The 27,949-nt window shown below is 39.8% G+C and overlaps 1 protein-coding gene across 2 annotated transcripts in view; it reads right to left on the reverse strand.

Annotated features, from left to right (window-relative positions):
• Positions 1–23,531: 23,531 nt before the first annotated feature.
• The window catches only part of kiaa1549lb (KIAA1549-like b), a 52,860-nt gene continuing 48,442 nt past the window's right edge, over positions 23,532–27,949 (reverse strand). For both annotated transcript variants that reach the window (XM_064336157.1, XM_064336155.1), the window contains exon 22: positions 23,532–27,631. In XM_064336157.1, the coding sequence (XP_064192227.1) occupies positions 27,344–27,631 (288 nt within the window). In that variant the 3' untranslated portion in view covers positions 23,532–27,343. The remainder of the gene's footprint in view (positions 27,632–27,949) is intronic.

Here is a 27,949-nt window from a genome sequence, read left to right on the forward strand (position 1 = left end):
CTAGATTTGGGTGGCCAGATAAGAACTGGAGTTACTGATTAGTTTGCAGTACATTTCCCTAACCCATTTTCCACTCATTCCCAATGTCAGTGCCCAACCTCACTAATGCTCTGTTGTTCCTAAATCTACTGGAAAGCCTTCCCAGAGGCTGTTATAGCAGCAAATCAGGGTCCAAATCTATATTAATGCCCATGGTTTTGGAATGAGATGTTCAACAACTACATATGGGTGTGATGTTCAGGTGTCCACATACTTTTGAAAATGCAGTGTACATTATCTCAACAAATGATTAGTTCCCCAGTGAATCTAAATCTCTCAAACTGCATATGTTACCGATGGTTCTGTGAATGCACAGCTCCAAAGATCATTCTGTCAATCACATAGTCACGGCAGGCAGGACATACTGTTCTCATATACTTCTGTCAAGCACTGGCTTTCTGAATGCAAACAGTGTCACGCTAATGTTCCACATATGTCGGGAATGCGAGCTTGCATACTATTTTCAAGCATATTTTCTTCTATCGATAGATTAGATTAGATTCAACTTTATTGTCATTGCACAGAGTACACGTACTGAGACAATGAAATGCAGTTAGCATCTAACCAGAAGTGCAAAAGAAGCAGTAAAGTGCAGTAAGGTGTATGTACATATGTATAATATAAATATAGAATATGGAATGAAAAGCAAAGGTATATACAGTATGAAAGTGAATAAATATGAATACAGTGTGGTATAAACAGTAAAAACAGTAATAAACAGTATAGACAGTGGATAGATATAAATATGTCAAATATATTATAAGCAAGGTGCGGCAGAGCAAGGTTCAGTCATTGGAGTAAGTTGAGTGGGGGAGGGGGGCTGGGGGGTCCGGGGGGGGTATCCGGGGTGGGGGGGGGGGGGTCTGTCACCGTGGTGCAGAGTTCAGCAAGGTGACAGCTGAGGGGAAAAAGCTGTTCCTGAACCTGCTGGTCCTAGAACGGAGGTTCCTGTAGCGCCTCCCAGAGGGAAGGAGGGCTGAGAGAGTGCATGTCTGAAATGTTTCTGACCCTCCTCAGTGAGGATTGCTTAATATGTTGATTTTTAATAGGAATTTATAGCATTCTCCTATGCAAACAAATCACTAAAGACAGCCAGAACAGTGATGTCCAGAACTCCCCTTTAGAGGGAGGCCATTATGTTTCAAATCCTCAAGAGAAATTTTCCCCAATATTATTAGCATGCATCACTACTTCAGCATCTGGAAACATCTAAAGATAGTAGAGACCCAGTGGGAAAGGGAGAACAGGGTTTGGCCCTTTGATGAGATAAAGTCAGCCCCTTGTGTAACAAAATTAAGTTCCCCTGGTTTCCCTCACTCCTTTAATTATGGAACACTGTTTCCTCTGCGCTGCCATTTCCATATTTTCTTTGCTTTGCTCATGGCAGTAAAGTCAATCTCTTGTGATAATAAATCCCGCATTTCAGGCAAGGGTTGCTGTTTGTGTTCCCACCAATCTCCCTCTTCTCCTGGTTGCAAGTTGTTTTCTCTTGCACACCATTATTAACTTAGCACCCCAGAAATTTAACCCCCCCCCCCAACTACACACCCTCCCCTTTATTGCCCCCCACCCCCCACCACATGCCTTTATTGAAACACTCAATTGGGTTCAAAGTGATTTAGAACTGGGGAGGGTGGTCAGTGCACTTTGATTTGATTCGGAAGCGCTCTTGGCTGAAGATGAAGAGGACAACATGGGTGGGGGGGGAGTTTTTCTATGTCCCTGTGTCTTTGATTGCTCTCCCCATGAGTCCCTGCTCCCATCACTTCCTCTATTTACCCAGACTAATGAAAAACATGACTGTGAAACCTGATTGACCTCCATGCTTGGAGATGCAGGGCCGAGTGCACTGAGATTGAAATCTCCCCGTAATGGTTACACTCTCACACTCAGCAGATGTTCATCCCAGTCAGCCACCGCAGTCCAACCAAGCTCATGGCAGTGGCATTGCTGTCACATCCCCATATAAATCAAAAGGTGGGCTGGTAACATCACTGCTATGGAATTAGTTGAACATTTTGGTTAAAATTAAATGCTAATGTGGTGGGTGTAGCTCAAATAGTTCCCTAGTAAGCACAGTCATGTTCAAAATAATAACATTGCCCTTAGCTAGGGGCAATTTCACCTTTAGCTGACTGATAGCACATTTATCTTTTCAGTCTTTGGGTGAGTTAGAGGCGCTTGTTCAAATTTCACCTCGGGCAAGCGCTTCCAACTCGTTTCACTAAGAGTAAAGAAATTACTTTCACTCTTTCATTAAAAGGCACCTACATTAAAAGGCTGGACCATGGCTCATAAAAGTAATTTTATGTGTTTTTTGGAAAAACAACAATTTTGTATCAGGGTTAGTAAAATAGAGGATGCTCTCTGACCATTCACTTCTTGATAGCAAATCAGCAAAACTGCCACGTGAATATATGTGGCTGTATAGTTCCAGTTAGATACCAATGCGTATGCAGATACTTAGCTTCACAGTTTGGCTAAATGCATACAACTGTGAAAATCTGTAAAAGCACTGTGCAGCGCTGTATCTCAGCTCAATATGTCCATTACACAATTGCAAATAGCCTCCACAAACCATGGTTGTGCCCTTCATTAAAACCCTAGCTGGGGGCTCCCGGATTCAACACTGCAGGAATAGGGAATGAGAGGTTAAGAGTTCTACCCTTAGGCCACATTTGGAAAGGACATTCTATTTTTTTCTGGGAGGATTGTTGCAGAAGGCTGTCAAGGGGACTTGTGAAAGACAGGAGGGTAATAACCCCTCAAAGCTGGACAAGAAAACCATAGTCAATCAGAGGACCCACTGGGGTTTGGAAGGTACATTGAAGTGTGGACTTCAATTGTACTGATCAAAGACAGACAGCTTCTGGACAGCGGTTCATGGAATGAGAGATAGAGATTGAGAAACCAGACACAAATAGATGAACTGATGACAAGAGATGGAAAGAATGATGAGGCTTAGAGGGATTGATGTAAAAACATTTTTTTTTCTTGATTTGACTGTACTCTACAATTTTAGATTTGTAATAAAATAATTTACGTGGTTAAAGTGCAGATTCTCAGCTATTAAACTATATTTTTACACATTTTGGTTTCACTATGTAGAGTTTACTGCACTTTTTATACATAGATGTATACATGCACCACCATACCACCCACCACCATCATAAAAACACCAAACGATGGAATATCCTTGGGACGAATGGTGTTCCATCCCTCCAGTAGAGTTCCAGAGACTTGTAGAATCTATGCCAAGGTGCATTGAAGCTGTTCTGGTGGCTTGTGGTGACCAAACACCTTAAGACACTTAATGTTGTTTTTTTCTTTAATTTGTCACCTGTCTGTTGAAGGTGCTCATCTGGTAATGTTACATTCACTTCAGGTTCGTTTACACTGGTGTCAAGCCTGGATAATAGCTAGTCTAGCTTCAGGCTTACCTCAAAGACTTAAGTAGAGTTGGACAAGGAGATGACCACCGGTTATGCTAAGTGATTACATTTCTATAATTTTAACAGGAAGACTGCCTGCTGGGACAACTCTATACTCTGTCAGGTGTAACTTTTACCACAGCAGGAGAGGCACCTCTTGGTGATGAGCCAACCATATTTTCAGTACAGCAAGCATATCAGCTCACGGTGACTAGCTTTTGAAAAGGTGTAGATAAACTCCCAGTCATTCAAATGGCAGCCAGTGAAAAACAGATAGGACACAGTATATGCTTTTCACAATGGCAAGCGAAATTGAGCTGGGGCTGCTCAACTCCAGCTGGGTCAGCTCAGCTTGCTTCTTTCTCATACTGTCAATCAGGCCATACCAGGCTGAGGCTGTACAAAAATGTATGGCATGCGTTGTACACGGTGCAGTTCACTGGAAGGAAATCCAAAAACTGACAAGACACTGGACTGGGGGAATTTTAAATTAGCCACGGCTGATGAATTTTACATGATGTTGTTAATCTTTAGTTTGGTATTTCATTTTCTTTCTCCAAATAAAATCAAAATTCTGCAACAGCGCCTGTTGCAATGATCGCACTCTAGTTGAATATTCATTGAAATATTTGTATATATACACAGCCTACATATTCTTGTATTGTCTGGTCTCAGGGTATGTCTAAACTAAATTCCTTGGCTGACTAAAATATGACTACATTTTGCAAACACATAAATTTCATTTATAACATTTTAGTTCCCTCCACCTTTGCCACAGTTCAGTATGTTAATATGAAAAACCCAAAAGAGCTGGATTTTAAACAGATGTCTGTCTTGAACTAGTTTTTGAATGATCTGAATGTTCTTGCTTCAAGGAATGTTCTCACCTATTTAACCCAGAATCTCCATCAGCAGATTTTTTAAAAATGTCTTTAATTGTTCCAAATTCCAGAATTAGGTTCACTGCCTCTCCTGTATATAGGTCAGCCCTGGCCACTAGTGAGCATGGTACAATCTGTTCCCTCGGTTTCAATGCGAAGTGAACTGTTAGGTCTGCTGGGGGAATAATATGACATACGCCTCCCAGCTCTGGGCCAGCCCCCCCCCCCGGTCAACGGTGACTGCCACAGTTTATCTTACCTGCCAGCCTCCAAGGACAAAAGCATGGATCTCACAGAGCAGGGGGAGATCTCTCCCATTGAGGTGACCCACAGCTTCACCTAGTGGCAATGAAAAGGAAATGCAAGTTTGTGTGGTTGAAGTTCTCTAAAAAAAACTTATCAAATATACCTTAATTCAAACCTTTATCTCTGTTATTTGTTATCCCAATTATGTAGTTTTGCAGTAGTTCTGGGGTTTATAAACATAAATAAATTGAAACAGAAAGTGTGGGAAGGTGTGTGGCAATCAGCATGGACAAAGATTTGTGGAGTAAACCGTAATCAGACCAGTCTCCGTTATAAAAGTCATGCAGTGTTTTAGAGGCTATTGATTGCACCACAGAGACACAACGCTGAGTACACTCTTTCCTGTCCTGCTATCAGTTTTGCCCATGAAGTGCCGCCCAGCTAGATCTGACAAACTGACCATCAATTACCATGGCAGGAGCCATTAGCAAAATGAAGTATTTAAGCAAATGCTACATGCAGGTTGGTGCCACCTTGTCCTCTCCATCCATCCAATAGTAATACTTGGTGTTTATAGGGTAATTTAGCACTTAATTATGGCAACTGGGCTAACCTACCCTGTCAACATGATGTAGTAATGTGCCAGTGAACATTTGTGCACACAAATCTTGGAGAATGAAGTCGCACACCTCCTGCTCCAAGAGGCATCTGTTAAAGTCTACTGTGAGGAAAATGATCATTTTATGGCAAAAAAACTACCCTAAGCAATAATTTTATATAAAATGCTTGTGAAATCAGGATATAGGTTCTTCAAACCGAACTAACAGTGTTCTGTTGGCTGTGTCTAAAAGAGAACAGACACAACATTTTGTCTTTTCTGAGGACTTACTCTTCAGGACATAAAACATTCAATGCAGAAAACTGGCACTGTCAACTAGTGTTGTAAAAATGAAATGTGTTTCCAGGTTGTGAAAGCACTCTGTTGTCAATTACTGTAGGACAGAGTCACCGAACAAGGCAAGGGCAGTATTAGAAGAGGAGAAAGATACAGGAATGTAGGTGGCAAAAATATATTATTAGAGAATAGTATATTACAGTTCATTTTATATCTCCTAAATGACTCCCTTTTCCTTCAGATTAACAGTTGTAATTGTAATTGTAGTTGCATTGAGGACTGGTGACTGCAGACTCAGACTGTATTCTATGACCAGTAAAAGCCTGATACTGCACTTATGCCTGATTAAATGCACTGCTACTTGTTAACCTTAACTGTGCTCATTTGCATTTAATAAACTGTTTCAGTCCGAGAGCCATAAATGACCTCACCTTGCTGTAATCGCATAGCACTTCTTCCTCGGCTTCTGGTTCAATTACCTCTGGTGCAGTTCATTTTCAGATAACTGGCACATCTCGAACGAATATGCTGTTGAAAGGAATGGCATTGTGGATTAATACACATAGGTATGATCCTAATTGGGGGGGTGCTGTTTTAGCCTTCACCTGAACTGCTTCAATAAATATGTATGCTGTGTAAGTTTCTCTAGATAAGCACATCTGCTAAAAGCCTTAAATGTAAATGAAATAAACTAACAGCTTTTGATCTGGGTGTGGGATGCCATCATTGCAGAGACACCCAGGTGACTGGGGACTATTTATCTCATAAAGGAACTCCAATGTGTTTAGCGACATTGAAGCATTTCGAGACTGACTAATTAACTGACTGGCCATGCAAATACCAAAGAACAGGAAAATAGTTTTCTGAAGAAATGATGGCTGCATTTTAAGAAGAAAATTAGATCACTTACTTTTTAATTTATTTTCATCATACTCAGAAATAAGTATGAATAAATATCCCTTACAGAAGCATTTTGTTAAATTATTTGTAAAACTAAGTAGGTTTGCTCACAAAAAACATATTGTACTATAAGTAGCTTCGTAAGAGTTAGCTTTACTTGAATAAACTTGCTCAATGATGCAGCCAAAATTAATTAATTAATAACAGTAACAACACAGAGAGGACACTGTGATTCAGTACTTAGTTCAATAATGAGTGGCAAATCTCTGCTGCGTATACAAAAACTCTGCATTTGAATACCACCAGGGTTTTTTCCTGCCACAAAATAGGGTTTCAGACTTTGCATGACATTGACTGCGGTCGGTCCATATTTACTGTCACGGTCAGCTCGATGAGTTCTCTCTATATTTAGCTATTTAGCCACATTTAGACTTTAAAGTTCTGTAAAGTCTTCAAGAGATGACCACAATGCATTGAGATGTAGGCTATAAAAAAATTAAACAGGTGGCAAAAATTTTAAATGGAACAATTTAAATATTTATTGAAGGGTTACACTTTGTAAGTGCCAGAACTGAGGGGATAATATAGTCTATATTGAAGGATTAACACATTGTAAAGGGTCATTCTACAGGAATAGTGGTATTTGGAATTGCAGTATATCTTGAAATGCATTTCATTTTTTTCACTCAAAGCACAAATGGCACCTTAATGTATTAAAGTATAAAAATATATTTAAATTATTTTTATGCATTCACTCAAAGAACACTTGCACCGTCCTTTTTGTCCCTGGTGTTACTTATACCTTATAACAACATAAAAGCTTTTTCAAAATTTTATCTCAGTTCAATCTGCACAAATAGCCAAAACAGTCTAGGTTAAAGATAACACTGCAGAATCCATTTAATTGCATAATGGATTATCACGTATTTCATGAATTTGCATAGAATTTCCAAATCCCAAACAATTTCTCATTCATTCCATTGAATAGTGATCACATATTTCTGAAATTTTTATGGAATTATCATCAATTACATTGCATATTGAATCTATGTCGGCAGAACTGACAATTGCCTAATAAAATGACAGAACTGCCTAAATTTACGAAGGCAGGTGGTGTCTGTTGATAACGTCTATAGCAGATGCCTGAGTGGCACGCAAGGTTGTCGGCACTCTGTCTACTGTCCTATTCCTTTATGCAATTAAGCAAATTATACTGAAGTTATTTTAGCCTGTTATTTTAGCATGTGTTAGGTGATTTGAAACAAGACCAGGTCAAAACCTAGTATATGGCCGTACCTGACACACTTCATCCGGCCGACCAATGGTGTAACTTCATCACTCAGTTACTCAGTCAAAGACATTTGCGTTTATAGGGCTGGCCCCGCTGTTGCAGTCCAGCCAAAAACAGTTAGGTGACGGGCCTAAGACATTTCAATGGAGGAAAAACCGCTTTTGCCCTAAGTACCCAATGTACCCCTTTGATTTGATAAAATAATATTTTCATTTTTACAGTTTCTGTCATTAATTTTCATTCATTCATTTTAGTAAAATATATTCTGTACAATAACCGGGTGGTGTGCCCTTTTCTCACTTTGAGCACCTGCCCCTCAAAAGGCCTCTGCATGGTCCTGCTGTACACATTATGTCAGGGTAATGATGCCTATCGGAAGCTGTGATATCCTGTCATGATGAGTTGTGAAGGGTGTTATGCCATGCTTATGACAGCATCAAGTTGGCTTTTTCTAGTTCACGTGTTATTAATAAAATATGTGGTATGTGTAACTAGAGGTAAAATTTTGTAGGCTATGTGTCCCATTAAAACAATTCAAAGGTAAATGTTGAAAAAATTAATGATGAGTATCAATTCAAGTTTGGCCAGCAGTCATAGCACGTTTCCAAGGCCAAGGACAAAACTGAACATAATGCACAGAGGCCTTAAAGGGACATTTTTTATATTATTAATGTTTTAGTGTTTTTAATTGGAGTTTTTGTGTTCGATGAAGGACATTTTAGATACAGGCACAAGCCTAAGCAAGCTAAGGTGTGCCTGTAAAGGAACACGCAGAGCGGCGCACTGTACTGTCTCTCTCTCAAGTTATAGCCATAACTCTGGAGTTATAAATAATGGTTTATAACTCCAAGTAAAGCTATACTGTAGCTTTGCTGCAAGTAAGCTAAAGGGACTGCATCCACACAAGATCAGTTTATTTACAGACTTTGCTATCATTTGGCATCATAGCAGCAAGTAAAGCACTCCTGCAGTAAGACTGACAGTCATCCTGGCATTAAATAGCTTAGGAAACTTCTAATCATTTTTTGTTTTCTAAAAAGTGTTATCAAGTGTATGGAATGTTATATTTAGATTATATCACCTTGCTTGTTAGTTAGCTACAGCCGCCTGGCCTGCATAGCTAACATATATATTCTATTACTAACATTAGATATTGTCCGGTATATTTAGAATGTTAAGGTGCAGTGAAATTAGCTAGACATAGCCAACTTCACTAGCCCTTTGTACACGCAACTTCCCTGATTTCCAGGCCATATTTAGCAGCACATGCTAAAAGCAGATTCATATTTTGCTCCAGGACAGAGGAGCCATTGTTCTCTCAGGCACCACGTGTGCTGGTGAACACACACATGACTAGACAGACACACGGAACATTCTAGTCTCCTTCCATATCTTCCTTTATTTAGCCTTTCATGAGACTGATTATACTTTTGCACCATCTGAGCACCGTATGAAGTAATATATTTATGTCTCCCGTATTCCCTGGTGCCTGAAATATCCTATAATTTGTTTCTTTTCAGTTTCTTTCACCCCCAAGAACTCAAGTGGATGTTGATACAGGCATTCACACCACAATGTCCCCTTGAGTGTGGCTTGTGTGGCCACAGGAAATAGTTCTAACCAAAAGTAAAATTATGTGAAACCATTTGAAGAATAGTAAAGTAATATACACACATACACCATATATATGAGCGCAAATTGATTGGGCCAATTGAAAACAAACAAAAACGAAAATATACTATTTTTTAAAACTGCAGAAAGTCAACTATCCCATTAAATTTTTACTGCAGTCATGATATGAGACCTAGTAAGATATCTAGTAAGCAATGTTCAGTCTGAGGCTATTTTGAGAGCTGGACCTCGAGGCTTCTGCAGTGCAAACTCAGCAGAGGTCAAACAGTACCCAGCTGGCCCAATTTAAAACTTTTACAGATTTCTAAGCCTCTGTAACTCTGAGAGGAGGCTCGGCCCAGACCCCTGAGAATCTCGCAGGCAGACCAGGATCACATCTGTTCACTGTCGAAAAGATCAGCGGCACACAAATGATACATAATGAATGGAGTCTATTTCTACTCTACCTAATGGGCACAGCCAAATCATTCGCAAATACAACTCCAGTGCTTTAGAAGCTTCGGGGGTGTCCTGTCCAGTCTAATTACAGATAAAGATATACATTTTTTCATTTATGTCATTTAATGCTTCTCTAATTTGCTGAGGAAATCTTCCTGGCAGTTTTTCTACAGTTAGATACTGTGAATTACACTTTGTCCTTGTTTAATAACTGCTGGCATACAGAGTAAGAGTGAGGTGAAGCTGAAGCCTCTTATCCTCCTGGAATGGGTCAGCTGTCAGCTAAGCATAAAAATGTAAAGTAGTCAGCATGGTACAGTATCCTCTATTCCTGAATTTGGCAAAGAAGATATCTGGACACCTGCTGGTACCTCACTTTAAAAAGCAAGAGAGATGAACTTGCACCCAAAGATAAAAGATGGGGATTTCAAAAAGCACTCATATCTGCCTAAATTTCAACACACTGGCTCAACATGCAGAGTCCTGTCCAGCCTTGGAATAAAACTCCAAATGAAACCTATACATAGATTATGCTTTCACATTTGCATTTCATTACATTCATTTAGCAGACACTGTTATTCAGAGCAACACACTGGGGTGTATACAAAAGATTTTCTTCAGACTGAAGCCACAAGAAGAGTGAGATAAGTGGATAACTATATAATATACTGTTCTATATGGCACCTTAAAGAGTACAGTCACACTGATGAACCATGCCAGTCTCCTTCACTTTCTACCGCTGCTACTGGTTTTTGCACCATTGAACACTCAAATGTGCATTTGTCTTTGTAATGAGGAGTTTATGCAGTGCAATCCTACTATAATATCCTTCTCTGTGTAGTTGTCGATGGACTGTTCTTGCTGATTCAGCAAGACATTCTCAGTCACCTGAGGAAGAGCTGCTCTTCTGTTTTTCCTTAAATATCACACTAATGCACAAACATTACGGTCATCAGATGTGATGCCAAATGTGAATTCTACTTTCTTTTATCTCAAACAAACAATGCTGCCATGAAAAAAGAGTATACACACTACATATCCTGCCGTGGTATACACCATATTTTTTATTTTCCCCCAACAGTGGTTTTTTACAACTTTAAAATAATTTATGAAAGTTTTCTTTGATGAGTGAATCTCTGTTGTCTCTACCAACAGATGGTTTATGCCAACGTCAGCCTTTTCTCTGCTTTGCCCTTCAGAGGTACCTCTGAACAATGACATGCATGAAAAAATACATCTTGATCAGCTGAATTAATTAACTTTGTATTCTATATGAAAATCCTCTGGAGGACATTGGATGGATTCAAAAGGATGTTGAGTTCAAGAGATACATTTTTAGGGTCAATGTTACATCTCGCACTATTCAGCCCATTTATAATAAACGCCCTAATCAAAAACAAAGAGAGAGAACACGCTGTACAAAAACCACCCAGAATAAACAAAGTTAGCTGTCAAAACCAGTAATTTACTGACCACAAAGCAACAACCAATTTTCATGACAAGGAAAAGAATGGCTGAATAAACAAAAATAAATAAAGAAATAATTATTACCCCAGAAAATAGTGGCTGGATGGAGCAGGCCCAGCAGTACCTTCACTCTCCCTACAAAACTGAAGTTCTTACCTGCTTACCGATGAGGAAGGGTGGGGGGATGGGGGATACAAAAGAGAAGTGAGTCTTCCAGGAAACTATCCTACCAGTACTTATCTTCCTCAACCTAAAAAGGTGCAATTGGAAAGGAACAAAAAGAAAAACAATCAGCATCTGCCGGGTAACAACGAATAGTGAGAATCGCATTGGAGACGACAAACAGAAAGGGTAGCGCTGACATGGCGGACAACAGCCGCCATTTCCTCACGCGTCGGGTATCCTTGTATAGGCTAGTTCCACTCTGGTCATCTTCGCTAATTACCTACATCACACAGGAAAGCTATTGCTCCATGCCTCTGTCAAAAAATAATTTAGTTTGACACTTCAACCAAGGTTGAGAAGCTTTAATACATGATATCATGGAGAGAAATACAACATCTGTGGTTCTGTGAAGTTCTTGACAAATTGACAGTTTATTCAGCAAGTTTTATACCTCCTAGACAGATGGAGAAACTTGCCATTCTTGTAGATCGTTCTTGAGGTAAGGAACAATAATAGTTCTTTCTTTAAGGGAACTAATTAAACATGAGAGGTTACATATTTGGCAGCATGCCCAGACTATATGTCGAGCAGCCAGGAAACCACAATTAAGGCACTGAGCATAAATAAATGCACTCTAAATAAGTTGTCTTTTTACCACAGCCTCAAAAAGAATGTATTCCTAGCAGGAAATGGTGAGCTGGAAATGACTGAATGTATCTCTATGAGGAGAATGTGGTGGACATATGAAGTCACATAAATAGGGTGAGTGACCATTAACTCTTTAAAGGACAACTCCAACTCAGTCACCCCCTGTATCCTTTGGAGTATTACCATATGCAGTGAAATCCAAATTACTTTCCTGCAATCGCAAGCTACAACCAGCTGCCCAGATCTCTTTGTAGCTCTCCAAAGAGGCAATGGGTCATGAGGCAAGTTTTCTACCAATTTCAACATTCAACATTTTGTTGAAAAGTTTTCTAGCTATTTAAGACGTAATTAGGCTATATCCAGGAAAACCCTGAGTTATATTGCTGTTAAGTGTCTAGTCCGTGTACGTCAAAACGTCTCTCAACCTAGATTTCCACCCCTCTAGATGTCTAGATCTTGTAATTGCAAGAACAAGATACAGATAAGTGCCTGCAGTAATGGTGGAAATTACAATTTCATTTACATTTTTGATTCAAATCGTTTTGTTCAGTACAAAGATTCGAGTCACTGACTATGCGACTCTTTCACCGATGGGGTAAGTTCAGCAAGCACATGGATTTGTTTGCTATGTGGGCCTACAATGCTGGCAATACTCCTTTGAGATCGTCATATCTCCCAATGTCCCAAACAAAGATGAAAATTAAATTAAATCAAATTAAAATAGTTTTGCGTAGCTATCCATTAGACTTACGGCTCAATCGGCTCGTCAATACTGTCTTGATATTATAAGATCTTTTCTCAAAATTACAAGATTACTTGGCATTACGACAGCAAGTTTAAAAAAAAAGTTAAATTCTGAATGAATGCAATGAGCTTTTGTATGTTCCTTCACTTGAACCGGTAGAAATTTTAAACTTGGCTCTTTTCAGCTCAGACAACCCTAAATTAATTTGATTATAAATTTTAAGAGGAGACTGTCTGCATCTGAAACATGCCAAGACTTGCACTTCAGTTCTTGGCAGCTAAAATAAATGTCTTTTGTATGCAGAAGGGTGTGCTGACCTGAAGAAGAATAACACCTTGGATTCGAATATTACAGGAACTGGGTTGAGAATAAAGTGCCATCAGTAACATTTGCAGGTGATTCTGTTCCTGGAGCAGCACCACTGAAATCAGTTTCTTCACTGAATACTATTTTCTCCTGTGGAGAAACTGGTTACAAAAAAACATTCTACAATCGAGAAAAAAAAAAAACCTTCCTCTCTGGACACCGTCCACTAAAAAGAAATCTGCTCTTGAGACTTTCTGAAGAAATTATGCTGAAGGTTTTGGTTCAAGCTTTCCACTCCCTCAAGCTTTTTTGTCCCATTAGTGTTGCATAGTTCCATCACATATTAGGAAAAAAATCACCATTACCAGTATGCACAGCATGCAACATTCTCAAGATGTAAAAACAGCATAAGCATGATGTATCAAAGTTTACAGAAAAGTTAAGATACTGAATAACAGAACATTTTTCATCTCTAATTACAGGACTACCCTCAGAACTGTGCAGTTGGATACATTATTCCTTGTTGTAGTGCATGTGTCCACTCACTCAGAAGAGGATTGGTGCTTTGTGCCTCCGACATCATATCTCCTTTACATGCAGTCGAAAGCAGCAGCAGCATCCAGCGCAGATATAAATCTTGCGACTGCGGATATTAAAAGCAAGCTAAAGAAGTCTCGCGGGTGTTACGGTGAAGTGATCCCGGTTCAGAGTTGCTCAGGTGAGGTGCTTAGAGGCCCCCGAATTGATGAGAGCTCTGTTTGTATGCTGGGAGGGAGAGGTGTGCTGTGCCCCATGCTGCAGGCTGCCGTAGGCTCAGAGGCAGAGACACAGTGCCGCTTGCTGACAAAGGCCTGAAAGCAAAAGGAGCTGCTCTGTGTGCTGAGCCAGACTCGGGGGAAGCTGTACAGTGCGGGCTAAGAGCGGAATAAGACTCATTCATGATTCATGAGGATGCAAACTTCAAGGAAGGTCTGTGATAGAGCGCAGACCGCTAGGGAAGTAGGGAGATGGGCTGGAGCCAGGGTATGAACATACAGCCTCTGCGGGCTTTCCGAACGGTGAGCCTGACAACCGCAAGTCATCACTCCTTTCACATTCCCCTCACCGTCTGCAGTGACATGCCACAGACAGCAGAGCTACATTCAGGTGGTACCACTGTCAGTTTAGCTGGTATGCCAGGTTTGTGTTGCCAGATTCAGTGACAGACCAATTTAGATTGGTAGCAACACTGCAATGTCCTCATATGAGATATCTTTTTCTTATGGTGGGTGTATACCATCTACCTATAAGGCTGACAATATCACAGTACTAAAATGGTCTTTACTATGGAGCAAAATACAGACACAAACTCCATGGTACACATTTAACAGGCTTGAAGATAACCCCGCATTCTGTAATCCAGGCCAGAAATAAATAAAACTCAAGTTCAAGATGGCAGTGAAATTCACAACTCCCTCAAGTTCACTTAAAATGGCTTACTGAATCCCTCTCATGGTCATTGCATAGGTTAGACTGTTTCTCATTTGCATACATTAGCATTAGTTGTATCTAATCATGATATGGTCTTGCATAGATGTCAGGTGAAGGGCGAGTCCTCTATGAATTTTAATAGACAGGAGGGAACGTCTTTGAAATTAGACACCTTTGACCTAATATTCCCTTTACTTGACAAACTTTCTTTTTTCCCCCCAATTTAACCACAGTGCATTTGCACATAACAAGCTAATGTTATTTTTTGATTGTCTACCCACTACATTGGGAGGAAAAAATGTGTAAAAAGACAAGCCCTAGTATTTTTCATTAGCATAACTTTTTTTTACGTGCCTTTGTATGCACAATTTAGCAAAAGATACTCCACAGAACTACTGCAAATCCTTGTTTTTCCCAAGATGGTGTTTGCTATATTGCTTGATGGACAGTGAGTAAACAAGGTGGCATTTTAATTGAATGAATATTATGTCAAATCCTGTCTTGGTATGTGATTGCAGAGGTTTTATCATAACCATGTTTCTACCATTATTGCACCTGTAAGAGACATAAATTGGCTTCATATTACATTGACATCAACAGCCCCTTTAAGAGTAAAGGCAATAAGAGAGAAAAATACATAGAGAAACTGATACAGTGTTTGATAGATTCACCTACCCCCTCCCCAGCTCTTTCTTGTCAGTTAGTTAATTGTCTTATATAATATTCTGAGAGATATACAAACTGAGCGACAGAGCAGTGATCAAAACTATGTCAGCATGAAAGCGTGATCAGTAATTACATGGCTGTTTCTCCATAAAATGGCACAAGATCCCTGCTAAGTGATTGTAATATGAGGCCAGAACTGACATCTAGTCATTTCATGGTCCTTAATGTTCATCAAATCCACAAGAACTATAGGTCAATATCTCATGCATAATTATGAACCATTACCATTCATTATTACACTATTACCCTCAGGGCTGGAAACAGGGATGCCGCAAGAGGTTTGGGCCCCTCCATCCCTACGCAATTACAGCACAATTTTTCTTAGGGCCCCTGTCAGTCAGGGGCCTTGGAATTGACCTAACTTCTGGGGAAGGTTGTGTTTGTCACCGATCATGGTGCAAATATGATCGCGACTCGATGATGATTGGCTACAGGTGGAATCGATTGCATCCACGTTCTACCCCTTTTCTTGAGTAAGGTCCAAAACATACCCTACGTAAGTTTGCAAACACAGAAGCTTTCATGCAGAAGCTAAATGTGTGAATTAAAAACTATAAAATTCTAGGTGAATAAAATTCAAATACATTGAACTCACAGTTAGAAAATTCAAATGCTATATTAATTTCACAGGAGAACAAAATAAAATCAGTTAAATTCAATGTGTTCTTAAATTCAAATCTTTTTGAACCTTATTTTCTTTCATACTATTACTGCAGACTCCATTTTAATTCAGCCAGGGACAGGAGAAATCAGTGTGCTTATCTGAGCAATTGATGTCAATATTGACAATCTCATTATGAGAGCGAGAATGAGGAGAATGCAGCCCAATGCCTGTGTGGGCTTATCTCTGACAGGCATCTCTGTGCTTGGGCTCTGTCTGTTCTCTCTGATCGCGCTTTGGCTGATATCATTCAGTCAGGAGCGACCCTGCATTTCATCCTATTAAATCCTCCGTTGTCCCTAACTGAAATGCTGATTGGGGCTGTGAGAGGGAAAAGCCCTTGCTTTAACAGATAATCTGGGCAATCCATGAACACTTAATTAGGCGCTGATATTGGCCAGTTCGCCTGTAATCTCACCATGGGTGAGATCAGACGTGGCTCGACCCAGTAAGCAACATAAGGGGTCCCATAGGGCCCGGTGACTGCCAGGGGACCCCTCAAAGGCTAGGTTTAGCACTCGGCGAGATTACGACAGGATTAAATGATGTTCTGACGCAACTTTGCTTCTCAAACAAGGTCCATGAAAATGAAAGGCAAAAACTGAATGTAAAGCCACGTTTGGTTTTTAGCTTTTAAAGGTGGCTGCATGGTAGATGATAACATGGAGAGGCTTGCAAAATTAATGTGGTGACAGCTAATGTTGCTGTGGGGGCTTTGTGTTTTATTAAATTATTTTTTGCCTGGATATCTGGTAAAGAATAGCTTTCTTCATCCAGAAGGAAGGCAGTAATAGCAAGAGAAAATGACAGGAATAGCAGAGTGGGTTATTTTATGGGGAATGGATGTGATGGATAAAAAATAATGCAGACAGGCCCTTCCTCTCTGTAACATCATATATAACAAATAAGGAAATTGTTTCTGTCATAGACGGAAGGTCACCAGGGTCTCTGGGAGTCAGTGTGTGATGAATACTGACATCTATGTGGGGAGAATCATTATAGGCCCATTTCCAAACAGTGCTGACTGTGGTATAATGTACAGCTATGGGTATACAGTGCATTTATTTCAAGGCTGCAAGGTCTAGCTGCCCTGCCAAAATGAGTTCCCAAGCCACAGAAGGATTCACAGGGTGTTCAGCGTGGGATCAATAAGCACTAGCCTGGATAAACTGTCTCCCAAATCCATCATCCATCCCACAATGTCTCTCAATGACAGAAAAAGGATAGCTAAATTGCTGTTGGAAATGTGCTAAAGAAGGAAACTGATTCCATCTAGTGGTGGAAATAGGAACTTTATAATTAAAACGTTTGACTTTTGAATCTCCATTAAAGAGGCCCATGGAGAGAATGTCCTGAAATAAACCAGCATCATGGTTCAGATGCAGCTAAAATGATTACTGAAGCAGTTTTTCACAAAGGCATAAGAAGAGTTATCAGTAAATAAGTAGGGTATTGGAGTCCTTCTGGAAGCAAATGTGCATTCAGAGGACCACAGCCCTTGACGTGTGATTATCTGTTGATTTTAATTTCTACATCATTCTGTAAACCTAAATGATTGTGATGATTGTGAATATGCTGTTTAATGTTATTTAGGCATTACATTAATTTAGGAGATGCTCTTATCAAGAGTGACATAAGCGCATTCTCTTATAACGAGAAAACATAAGCACATCCACCTGAGTTTTATGACCAATAGTGCCACACCTAGCTTGTGATTCTGCCATGTGAGCATCTGTGGAAAGTGTATTCCCCATTATGGGCCAGGACTTACAGGCATCACAACTCAGGCAAGGGACCATGGAGGTAAGGGGGAACCAATCGCCTTTAGGTCACAGATATGGATGGTGCATACGATTTGGAAGGTAGATTGGACTTATTATGGAGCTGTTCCATTCACTGTCCTGTAGGCTTGGCTGTCCTGTAGGCAAGGATTTGGACTTGATGTGATCTGTAACAGGTAGAGAGGGAAGTGAGATGAGGTGTGTGATGTGAGCATGCTCGGAAAGGCTACAGATTAATCGTGCAGCTGCATTCTTAATTAATGGCAGTGGTTTGGCATTTGCAGGGAGACCAGCAATAACAATTGTAATGGTTAAGACGGGTGAGAACCAGTGTCTGGACTTGGAGCTGAGTAGAGTTGGTGTTAAGGAGGGGGTAGATTCTTTGTATGTTGTAAAGAAAGGCCCAGCTCACTGCTGCTACGTGGAAGGAAAAGGTTAGTTGGTTGTCAAGTATCTCCCTAGGCTTTTTGCAGTGCTCAGACGTGCTCTGAGTGAGCTCTCTGCTAGCAACCAGAGCGAGAGGTCTTGCAGGAGGGAGGATTTGGAGAGAATATAGAGCACCTCAGTTTTAGCCAAGTTAAACCTCAGGTGATGGTCTGCCATTCAGCTATGAGATGCGTAATGAATGCCAGATAAGGGAAAGGAGTGGAAAAGCTGAGTATTATCAGTATAGTAGAGGAAGAAAAGAACCCTAGAAGAAAAACCATGGGAAGAGATGACTGAATGAAGAGATTGCATGTAAAAATGGAAGATGAGGAGGCTGAGTACAATGACTTGGGGTAAACTTGTAGAAAGATCATGGGGTATAGACAATCCACCATTCCAGGATACCCTAAATAAGTATCCACAGCAGTAGTATTCCACCCACTTTGCAGCTGTGCATGATGTCAGCAATGTTGTCAGGGTGGAGAGGAGGAGCACATGGCCAGCTTTGATAAATGCAGTAGAAAGGTACAAAAGGCTTAGGACAGAAGATACTCTGGCTTAAGTACTTCACTGAAGGAGAGAAGTCTCCATGGACTGGCTTGTCCTGAGGCCAGACTGGATATCAGTCCTTGGGTAACACAGGCATGTACACTGCCTGGCCAAAAAAAATGTCGTCGTTTGGATTTTTTTGGACAGTGCCCACTGTACAAGCCTCTGGAGGCAGTGCTATGATCTGGGGTTGCTTCAACTGGTCAGGTCTAGGCTCAGCAACGTTATGCAGCAATAAAATGAAGTCAGCTGAGTACCTGAATGTACTGAATGACCAGGTTATCCCATCAATGGATTTTTTCTTCCCTGACGGCACATGCATACTCCAGGATGACAATGCCAAGATTCATCAGGCTCAAATTGTGAAAGAGTGGTTCTGGGAGCATGAGGAATCATTTTCACACATGAATTGGCCACCAGAGTCCTGACCTTAACCCCATTGAAAGTCTTTGGGATGTGCTGGAGAAGACTTTACGGAGTGGTTTGACTCTGCCGTCGTCAATACAAGATCTCGGCCAAAAATTCCGTTCAGAATTGCCAAAAATACAATTCTGGACGGAAATAAATGTTGTGACGTTGCATAAGATTGTCGAAACAACACCATGACAAGTGTGCGCCATAATCAAAGCTAAAGGTGGTCCAATGAAATATTAGAGTGTGCAACTTTTTTTTTTTTGCCAGGCAGTGTGTAACTAATACTGAATTAAAAAAATAAAAAACAGCAGATCAACCTTTTCAATTTGCAGTTATTTTAATATGTAAAAAGGTATTTTGGCTCTTTGAATTTGTCAGTTCTCAGAAAACATTTTTTTTGGCAAATCAGATGTATCTGGGAAAATCTGAGGAATCCAGTATTAAGAATGATTTCCAAGCCCTCCGAGATGCAACTAGAATCATTTACATACTTCCTAACAGTGGATTCCAGGATCTCCTACATGCAACTTACAGTGAAATGTCAATGTAAACACAGGTAAAAACAGGTCCATGCACCTTCAAGTAGTGGGCAATCCATTATTTCCTAAATCAAAGATCAATTCTGTCATGACCACCAAATGAGTTGTGGTAGGTGATAATACCTCAGTGTAGAGCCTGTCAATAACAGTTTTCCTAAAGTGTAAATACACTTTGGATCCCATTACCAAAGCTGTATGTCAAATATCATGTTGTGCATCACAGAAAAATAAACAGGAGGGCATGTCCTACAGAGAAAAAAAAATCTGCCATTGTTCCTGTATTACTGTGCAGTTCACACCCGAGTCTGACTCACCTGAGATTCAACTAACAGCATGGACATTCCAGAGGCTTGTGGAAGCTGTCAAAGATTTACTTCTATGGTGATGACCATCATGAGGAAGTCCAGCACAAGCCTACTTCTGCATGTTGGATCTTTTGAAACAAGTTTAAGTTTAAAGCTTTGTTTACCTACACAGTATACAAAAAAAAAAAAAAAAAAAAACCACACGGCACCATTGTGCATATGTGTTCAAGGAGTGAATTCTCCTCAGGAGCAGACGAGGAACACAAATTTATCAAATTAACTTCCATTCTGTACATTACAAGCCACCCATTTGTAATACAACTCTTACTTGGAGCAGGAATGAGTTGGTTGCTGAAAAAAATGCCCAGTGTGTGTGTGTGAAGGAGTGGGGGTTTTGGGAGACCAGCCGCGACTGAACAGGGGGTTCTTTAAGCTATTCAGAGGTAAAATGGCCACAAAGTCTCAAGAGACAAGGACAGCAGAAAAATAAGGGAAAGGAAAATACTCCTTAGGGAGAGTATCCCAAAGAAAAGCTCTACACAACCCATGTACTGGGTAAAAAAAAAAAATAAAAAAAAAAAAAGCTTAAGGAGTATGAACTCTGAAAATAAAACTGCCGGAGCAGAAAACGGGGCAACTCAAAGAAAAGAGACCTCGAACCAAGGCTGAAAAAGTAACACCCTAAAGAAAGAATTCTGAGCTTAGATTGTGGTACTAACTTGTTGCCAACAATCTAACAAACTAAAGACTGTTGTGCTAATTTTATAGCCACAACCGTTTACCGTTTACCGTTTACCGTTTACCGTTTACCGTTTACCGTTTACCGTTTACCGTTTACCGTTTACCGTTTACCGTTTACCGTTTACCGTTTACCGTTTACCGTTTACCGTTTACCGTTTACCGTTTACCGTTTACCTCGCTTGACAGAATACCGGCACTCGTGCAACATAAGTGACACTGAAGCAACGCTTATCGGCTTGCTCGGGGTTTAAATAGAACGCCAACAGGTGCAAATTGTAAAAAGAAATTTGCACGTGTATAATTCAATCAACTCAATGGCCGTAATAACTGAAGAAAAGGCGCATAAAAAACCAATGGCCGTAATAACTGAAGAAAAGGCGCAGAAGGAAAAGAAATGGCGGCATCAGCCAAAACCATGACACAGTGATCTTGTGACTCCCCTGTAAACTGAAAGTGAAAGGTAATAGAAACTGAAAACCTGGAGTTCTTTATATACTTCTCTATATACAGATTCCTTTACCTTTTCTAAGGACATTTCAAAGGTAAAAAAAAAAAAGTAAAGTGAATGTTAGCTAAGTGAATGTAATGTAATTACCTTATTTCAATTTATGCAGTGTTAGCCACAATTTAATAAACTGTCATTAGCTATTTATAGCTTGCTAGCTCTTGATGTCAAACAAGTAGTCAAGTATGTTCAGTTCAATTCACAGATTTTAGCCGCCAGCACCATATCCAACACTCAGCTGTAGCCATCGCATTCAAGGGACTCCATTCTTCTTTGTCACTTCTGATTTCCTCACACAATCAAGTTTTTGAGTTGGCTAATGTCTCACTCAAAATAGTCCATGTCCTGAAATCAAGTAAAACTGTAATTAGCAGCACCAATTAAAAATAACATTTCTTACATAATTTCCCAACAAAGAAAGAAAGGAAATATTCATTATGTTTCTAAATATTTCTGTTAGAAAGATATGAAACTGAATTAGATCATTAGTCTGTAGCAAACAAGCCCAAGAGAAGCATTAAGTATTGGGAAGCATCAGCATTGCTGACACCATCACATTGTGCTGTATGTGTAAATATTTTTGTGATAATTTTAGATATGACCGGATTGGTGTAACTTGGAATTTTTATGTAACAACAGAAAGGTGAGAAATGAAAGGGAATAAATGAGTGGAGAAACCTAACAAATACGCTTCCATACAGGTGTACTGCATGATACAGTACAATTAAGCAATTGACATCCTATCATGCTCTGTGGCATGCATAAAAATGCTGAGCAGGCCCATTTGACCTTGATTTTAAATAAATATGGCAAAAGTATAAGATCTAAGTGACTTTGAAAGAGAGCCCATTATTGGGACATGGATGGCAGGAGCTTCAGTTACAAAGACTGCTCAACTGGCTAATGTTTCAGTAAGAACAGTGACCAAAGTGACGTCTGCATTTAGATCTATGGGAAAGACATCAGTAAATAGGGTCGGAAATTTGTGGTCAAAAGCACATATTGGATGACTATGATGCTTGAGCATTAGTGCGATATGTAAGAAAAAACAGAAAAGCAAATCCTCCTCAGGTGACTGAAAATGTCAATGCAGGACGTGTCAGCAAGAACAGTCCATCGACAACTACATAGAGAGTTGTAGAGTTGTTGTGCATAAACCCCTCACAAATGCACATTTGAGAGTTCAGTGGTGCAAAACCATAGGCACTGGTCTACAGAAATGAGAAAAAGAGTGATATGTTCAGATGAGTCATCCTTCACTATAGTCTCGTCAAGTGGGTGAGTGCATGTGTCGCGTATACCAAGAGAATGGTACAGGCCTGAATGCTTGACCCTTACAGTGAGGGGTCCGGTGGCTCTGTTATGCTGAGAGGGGCACTTTCCTGGCATGGTTTGGGTCCACTTGTCCCCTTAGAGGGAAGGCTCACTGCAAATCAGGACAAAGTTATTTATAGAGTGATCACCTTTATTTTATGATGAACAATTTCTATCCTGATGGGAGTGTTTTTTTCCAGGATGACAATGCCCCCATTCACGTCTTTAATTGATTTTTAAAAAAATATTGTTCAAGGAGAATGTCAATGCATTGTATATTTAAACCAAGTTTCATATTTCACAAGTAAGTGGTATGTTTTAATATAAAGTGTTGTGTACTTAAGTATATGTTGAAAATATCAGACTTTCATTGTCACAAAAATGACAAATCAAGAATGTCAATATATTTGATCTTCACATATAGAAAAACACATTTGTGTTGCGTAAGGGTTGACTTTTGATTCTTAACAGTAGAGCTGGTGAAGCTGGTTTTTCCATGACCCAATTTTAAATAGCCATGAAAGGACAGTTATTTCTGTTTAATAATTGGAAGTCCTTGAGTTAAAAAAAGCCAGTGACCTATGGCGGAATTTATTGTGCATCCAAACCCCTGCCACGTCTATGGTGCGTAAGCAATGGTTTGCACTTTAATTTGACTACCTGGATGCTGACACTATTAACTTGCAAAATCTTATTGAGGCTATTATGATGCAAGACTAAGCACTATGAATTAAGCCAGCCACTGTAAATACCACTGCAGTGCCAGTGGACATATTACCATATGCCACAATTTTTCTATTGTACCTGGAAAACCTAATGCGGCACAAACAGCCCTTCACAAATTTATCACCAGATTTATTGTCTGGAAAATAGCAACAGTTAAATGCATTATTCTCCATTTTTTAACGCATGAACTACACTTCCAAAATCATTGTCATTTAAAATTATGATAAATGTGCAACCCCGCTCATAGCCTATCGTCTAGGCAAGTAAATAAAAAAATACATAATACACAATACACTCATACCAACACTTTTATTAGGCTCCTTCTTATTGATTTCAGATTATGTATAATCTTGATTTTTTTTCCCGATGATTATTATTTTTGAAACAGTACAATGCGAATGCATTAATTTTTACAAATGAATTTGGTCGACGACTGTAAAACAAATAACATGTATCATCATCAAGCATCTGACATCATCAATGCAGGTTTCAATACATCAGCAAAAAAAAAAAAACTAGAAACCAATATGAAGCATTAAAACACTCGATGAAAAGCTGTACAATTATACATAAATATATACAGTACACTGTCTGGGTTTGCATCCAGTGTTCATCTCCCAAAATGAGTGTGAGAAATATAATTTATTGCACTTTACAAAAAATATGAGCATGATTAAAAACAGATACATAAGAAGATGCACTAAACAAGGATATGCTGGCATCCGTTGGCTGGCTGACTGAAGTATAATACACTTGTGCAGTCTTTGTCTATTTAATTGAACTGTGACTCAGAAGAGATATTATTATTTCTTTGTTTAGCTGGAGATTTTAGATGCACACTAAGATCAGCCCAAGCAAAACGTTTCTTCAATGGTCTTCAGTCCTTTTCCTAACTATTTACAAAAATAGTTTGTGAATCAAACACATACAAATATACATGTGGGAGAAAGAAACAGACCTGTGAAATGCAACTGGGGATTCAATATCTGGATTTTCAACCAAAAATTGTACTTTATACTGCCGATGGTATGTATATAGTTAATCAGTAGGCCCATGTATTTGACACATTTGGATATTTAATCATTCAATGTAGTTGTCCTATATCCAGTAACACCATATACCGTGATAGGTCTCTATAAAATACCAATACTACCATTTCAATACTGCCCAAACTGTTAGTGTACCATTTTAAAGTGTATATATGAATAAGTATTCCATTAGAATCCCTTTGTAAAGTACTGACACTACTTATGAAGATGACATTGTGATGCACACAGCACAAGCAATGTAGTGGGATAAAATTACTATTAATATGTTAAAAAAGAAAGAAAAAAGATCCTACTGGCTAGTGAATTGGGAGTAAAGAGGAAAATATAGCCCAAAGATTTCATTGCAAAAAAAAAAAAAAAAAATTTAAATGCAACTCCACTGAATGCATCTTCAGTGTGGCAGTATGTTGGCCTTAAACCACATTGGCCTTAAACCACATTATAAAGGGAAACCTAAAGACTTAAAGGAGGTAATCTGCCAACTTTGGTGATGTCAGAAGAAGGCAACACTTCGAGCACTTTTTTGAATTGTCGTGCACACTTGCAAGTTTATCACCATCCTGCTTAGTTCAGTCAGTAGCTAAATAAACAATTTTAAAGCAAGCTCATGAGTTTCATGGATCCATTGATACCTAGCGAGCACACATGTCCCTCGTTGTGCAGGAATGTCCCTCAAGGATGCAGAGTCTACTCTACTGCATTTTAAATAGAATTATAAAATTACACAATATAAAACCGTGTAAATCTTTTTTTTTTTTGCACAGTGAACATTCATATCCCCTTATCATTGCACAGGGCCACTGACAACCACCTTCTTGTTGCGATAGCGTGGGTTTCTATGGAAGCAGTGCTACACTGCAGCTGCAATATGCAATTTGCCCCAATCGAGTGGTCAAATATGGTATTGCAGGTTGTTCACTAAAAAGTTGACATAGCACAAATGTGCTAATATGCTGATATTTTTATAATCTGGGTACTTTCCAACCCTAAATCTATGCATTTCTCATTTCCGTATTAATTCTAAAAAAAATTGCATTTTTGAGTTTTTCATTTTTTCTGATAATTGCATAACATTCACATTGATATTTGAGGTCTGGCGCTTAGTACCAGGAACTGCCTGTGTCATTCAGATTCAAAGCCATACAAGAAACGATGACCAAAAGCCTCAATCCTAACTCTGGCCCCTCCTAGGTACTTCCTTGCTCTAGCCTTTCAATATTGTTATCAGTGCTTTGAAATTATAAAGTGCATTCAATGATTTTCCTTTATAAGTTGCAGAGGAGTAACATAAAAACATACTCATACATAGGACATTCACAATTCACTGTAATGAATCCACGTTTCTGAATATAGCTTCACTACGGAGCTCAATAACTTTACCAGCTCAGTGAGCTATGAGTGTTTTTGACAGCCAACCCCCTTACATACAAAAGGCCCTTATGTCAAATATCCAAGGGTAGCATGCAGCGAGAGCATTCTTCTTTGTTAAATACATGCCAATTACTTACTAATACATATGCAACAGACAATTATGCTCCATAACAAAATGGACTTGAAAATATTATAATTCCGTTGTATATGATTGAAAGAATAGGCCTTTGTTCAGCTTTCATTTATATAACCACAATGATAGCAATTATAGATGGGTGTAATTTCTAGAAACATGAATTATCTCATGTTAAGGAACCATTCCTCAATTCTCAAAAAAGAATGTATGCAAATTAATATATTATGGTGCATATCATATATCTCCAATTTTGGTAAATGGTCAGTTTGAACCAACTGTTGGGATTCGGTCCGCTGGAGAGGCGGATTTGTCTAGTTTGTGCAGACTGGTGGAGAGAGCACACGCACCTGGGCTGCATTAGTTAATCAGCCCAGGTGCTTAAAGGTGTGCTGCTCTCCACAGTCTGGGGCCGAGACCGGGAGCTCACACCGAGAGCGAGTTTCTTTATTTGGGTTTCGTTTAATTACTTTCGTTTTGTTTCTTTTAACATGACAGGGAAAAGGCTTGCTACAGAGAGGGAACTGAAATAGTTGTCGCTCTGTTTTAGTTTTTTTGTCTTTGTTATTTTAGTTTGTTGTTTGTTGTTTGGTTTTTGCCTGGAACCCATAAGGGGGAAGGGTGAAGATGGCGTTTATTTTATATCTGTTTGTGTGGGTGCGCTATCTCTCTCTCTCCATGCGGCAACCAACGGTGTTCCCTGGCACTGCCGCATCTCCCTCACAGGGGTGTTACACTGGCGTGTGACACCAACTTTTGGGAATTTGAGTTTAGACAGTGAAACTGTGACAGCTAGGAATAAAATGAGAATGTACAGTATATATCCATGGTGTGCAATTGCTTTCATTTTCATTCAGGGAGACTGCAGAAACAATGTAGCTCTATTCACGGCCAATGTGGAGGTCTTTTATATGTGTGTCTATGGCATGACATGGGACTCCTCACTGGATGCATTTATCCCAAACATACAATCACATCATTACTTCCATGTTTTTTGTACTTCATTGTACATCATGCAAATCATACTTTCCATTGTAATGTTGACCTTCTCATAACTACTGATGCAAAATGAGGACGATCCACCTGTCGTCTCAAAAGAAATAAACACTTTCATATGATCACAATGCTCACAGCAGAAAGCCCAGTAGCTTTAATATCCATTGTAAATGATGTTTTGGCCAACAGGCTCACCGCGTGCATTAATTCAATGCCGTACCGATACCAGAGTTGCTTTATAGTGTGTAGTCCCCGTTTAGGACCTCTACATTCCACGTATAACAATGCGTTTTACATTTAGCCTTTCGATGAGAAATATACAATGAACTAGAAGAAATCATCCAAAAAAAGCAGCCAAAACAAAAATTGAAAGACAAACTGAGACAGACGTAAAAAACCAAGAAGGATTTGCCCACCCTGCCTGGGGGTGGGCAAACCAGGAATCAGGTCTCCAGGGTCACGGTACATACACACCCACACACACAAACACACATACACACACACGAAAGTCGCCTGGCCACCGAGTCCCGAGGGGAGGGGGGGGGGGGTGGTGCTAGACCTGGAAATCAAATATGTTGGTCTGCTTCTTGGCCAGCTTGGCCACCTCCTCGCGGATGGCCTTGACCAGGGCGGTGGTGGAGATGTTGCTGAGGGAGGTGTCGGGGGTCTCCAGCGTCTCCGTCAGGCTCTGCTGGGAGGCGGCGGTCGAGGGCGTGGTGGGGGGCTGCTCCGGGCCGCTGCGCGTGGACGAGGCCTGGCTGTACTGCCGCGGCAACCCCAGGGGGCTGCCCCGCGGGTACTGGGGGTGAGGGAAGGCCTCGGCATACCCCGGCAGGGGCACCTGCAACAGCCGTCGGGTGCAGACATCACTACCCAGCCACGCCGCGTCTCGCCAGCACAACACAACACACAAATGCACCTGCTGTTTCATTCCACTTTATCATTACGATCATCAGTGTAACATTTTGTAGGGTAAATGTTTGATTTCTTGTGCCATTAAGTCATATATAAGTTAATGATTTTAAATACTTTAATGAAAGGGAAAAGTAGTTCAAACCATAGCTATGCTCACAATAAAATAAAAATAAGAAAGCTTGGTCACTATTTATAACAAGTGTAAATTCATAAGGTCTTGTTAAAACATTGATTGTACCTTTAT

Source organism: Anguilla rostrata, chromosome 5 (genome assembly GCF_018555375.3).
Source record: "Anguilla rostrata isolate EN2019 chromosome 5, ASM1855537v3, whole genome shotgun sequence".
NCBI lineage: Eukaryota > Metazoa > Chordata > Actinopteri > Anguilliformes > Anguillidae > Anguilla > Anguilla rostrata.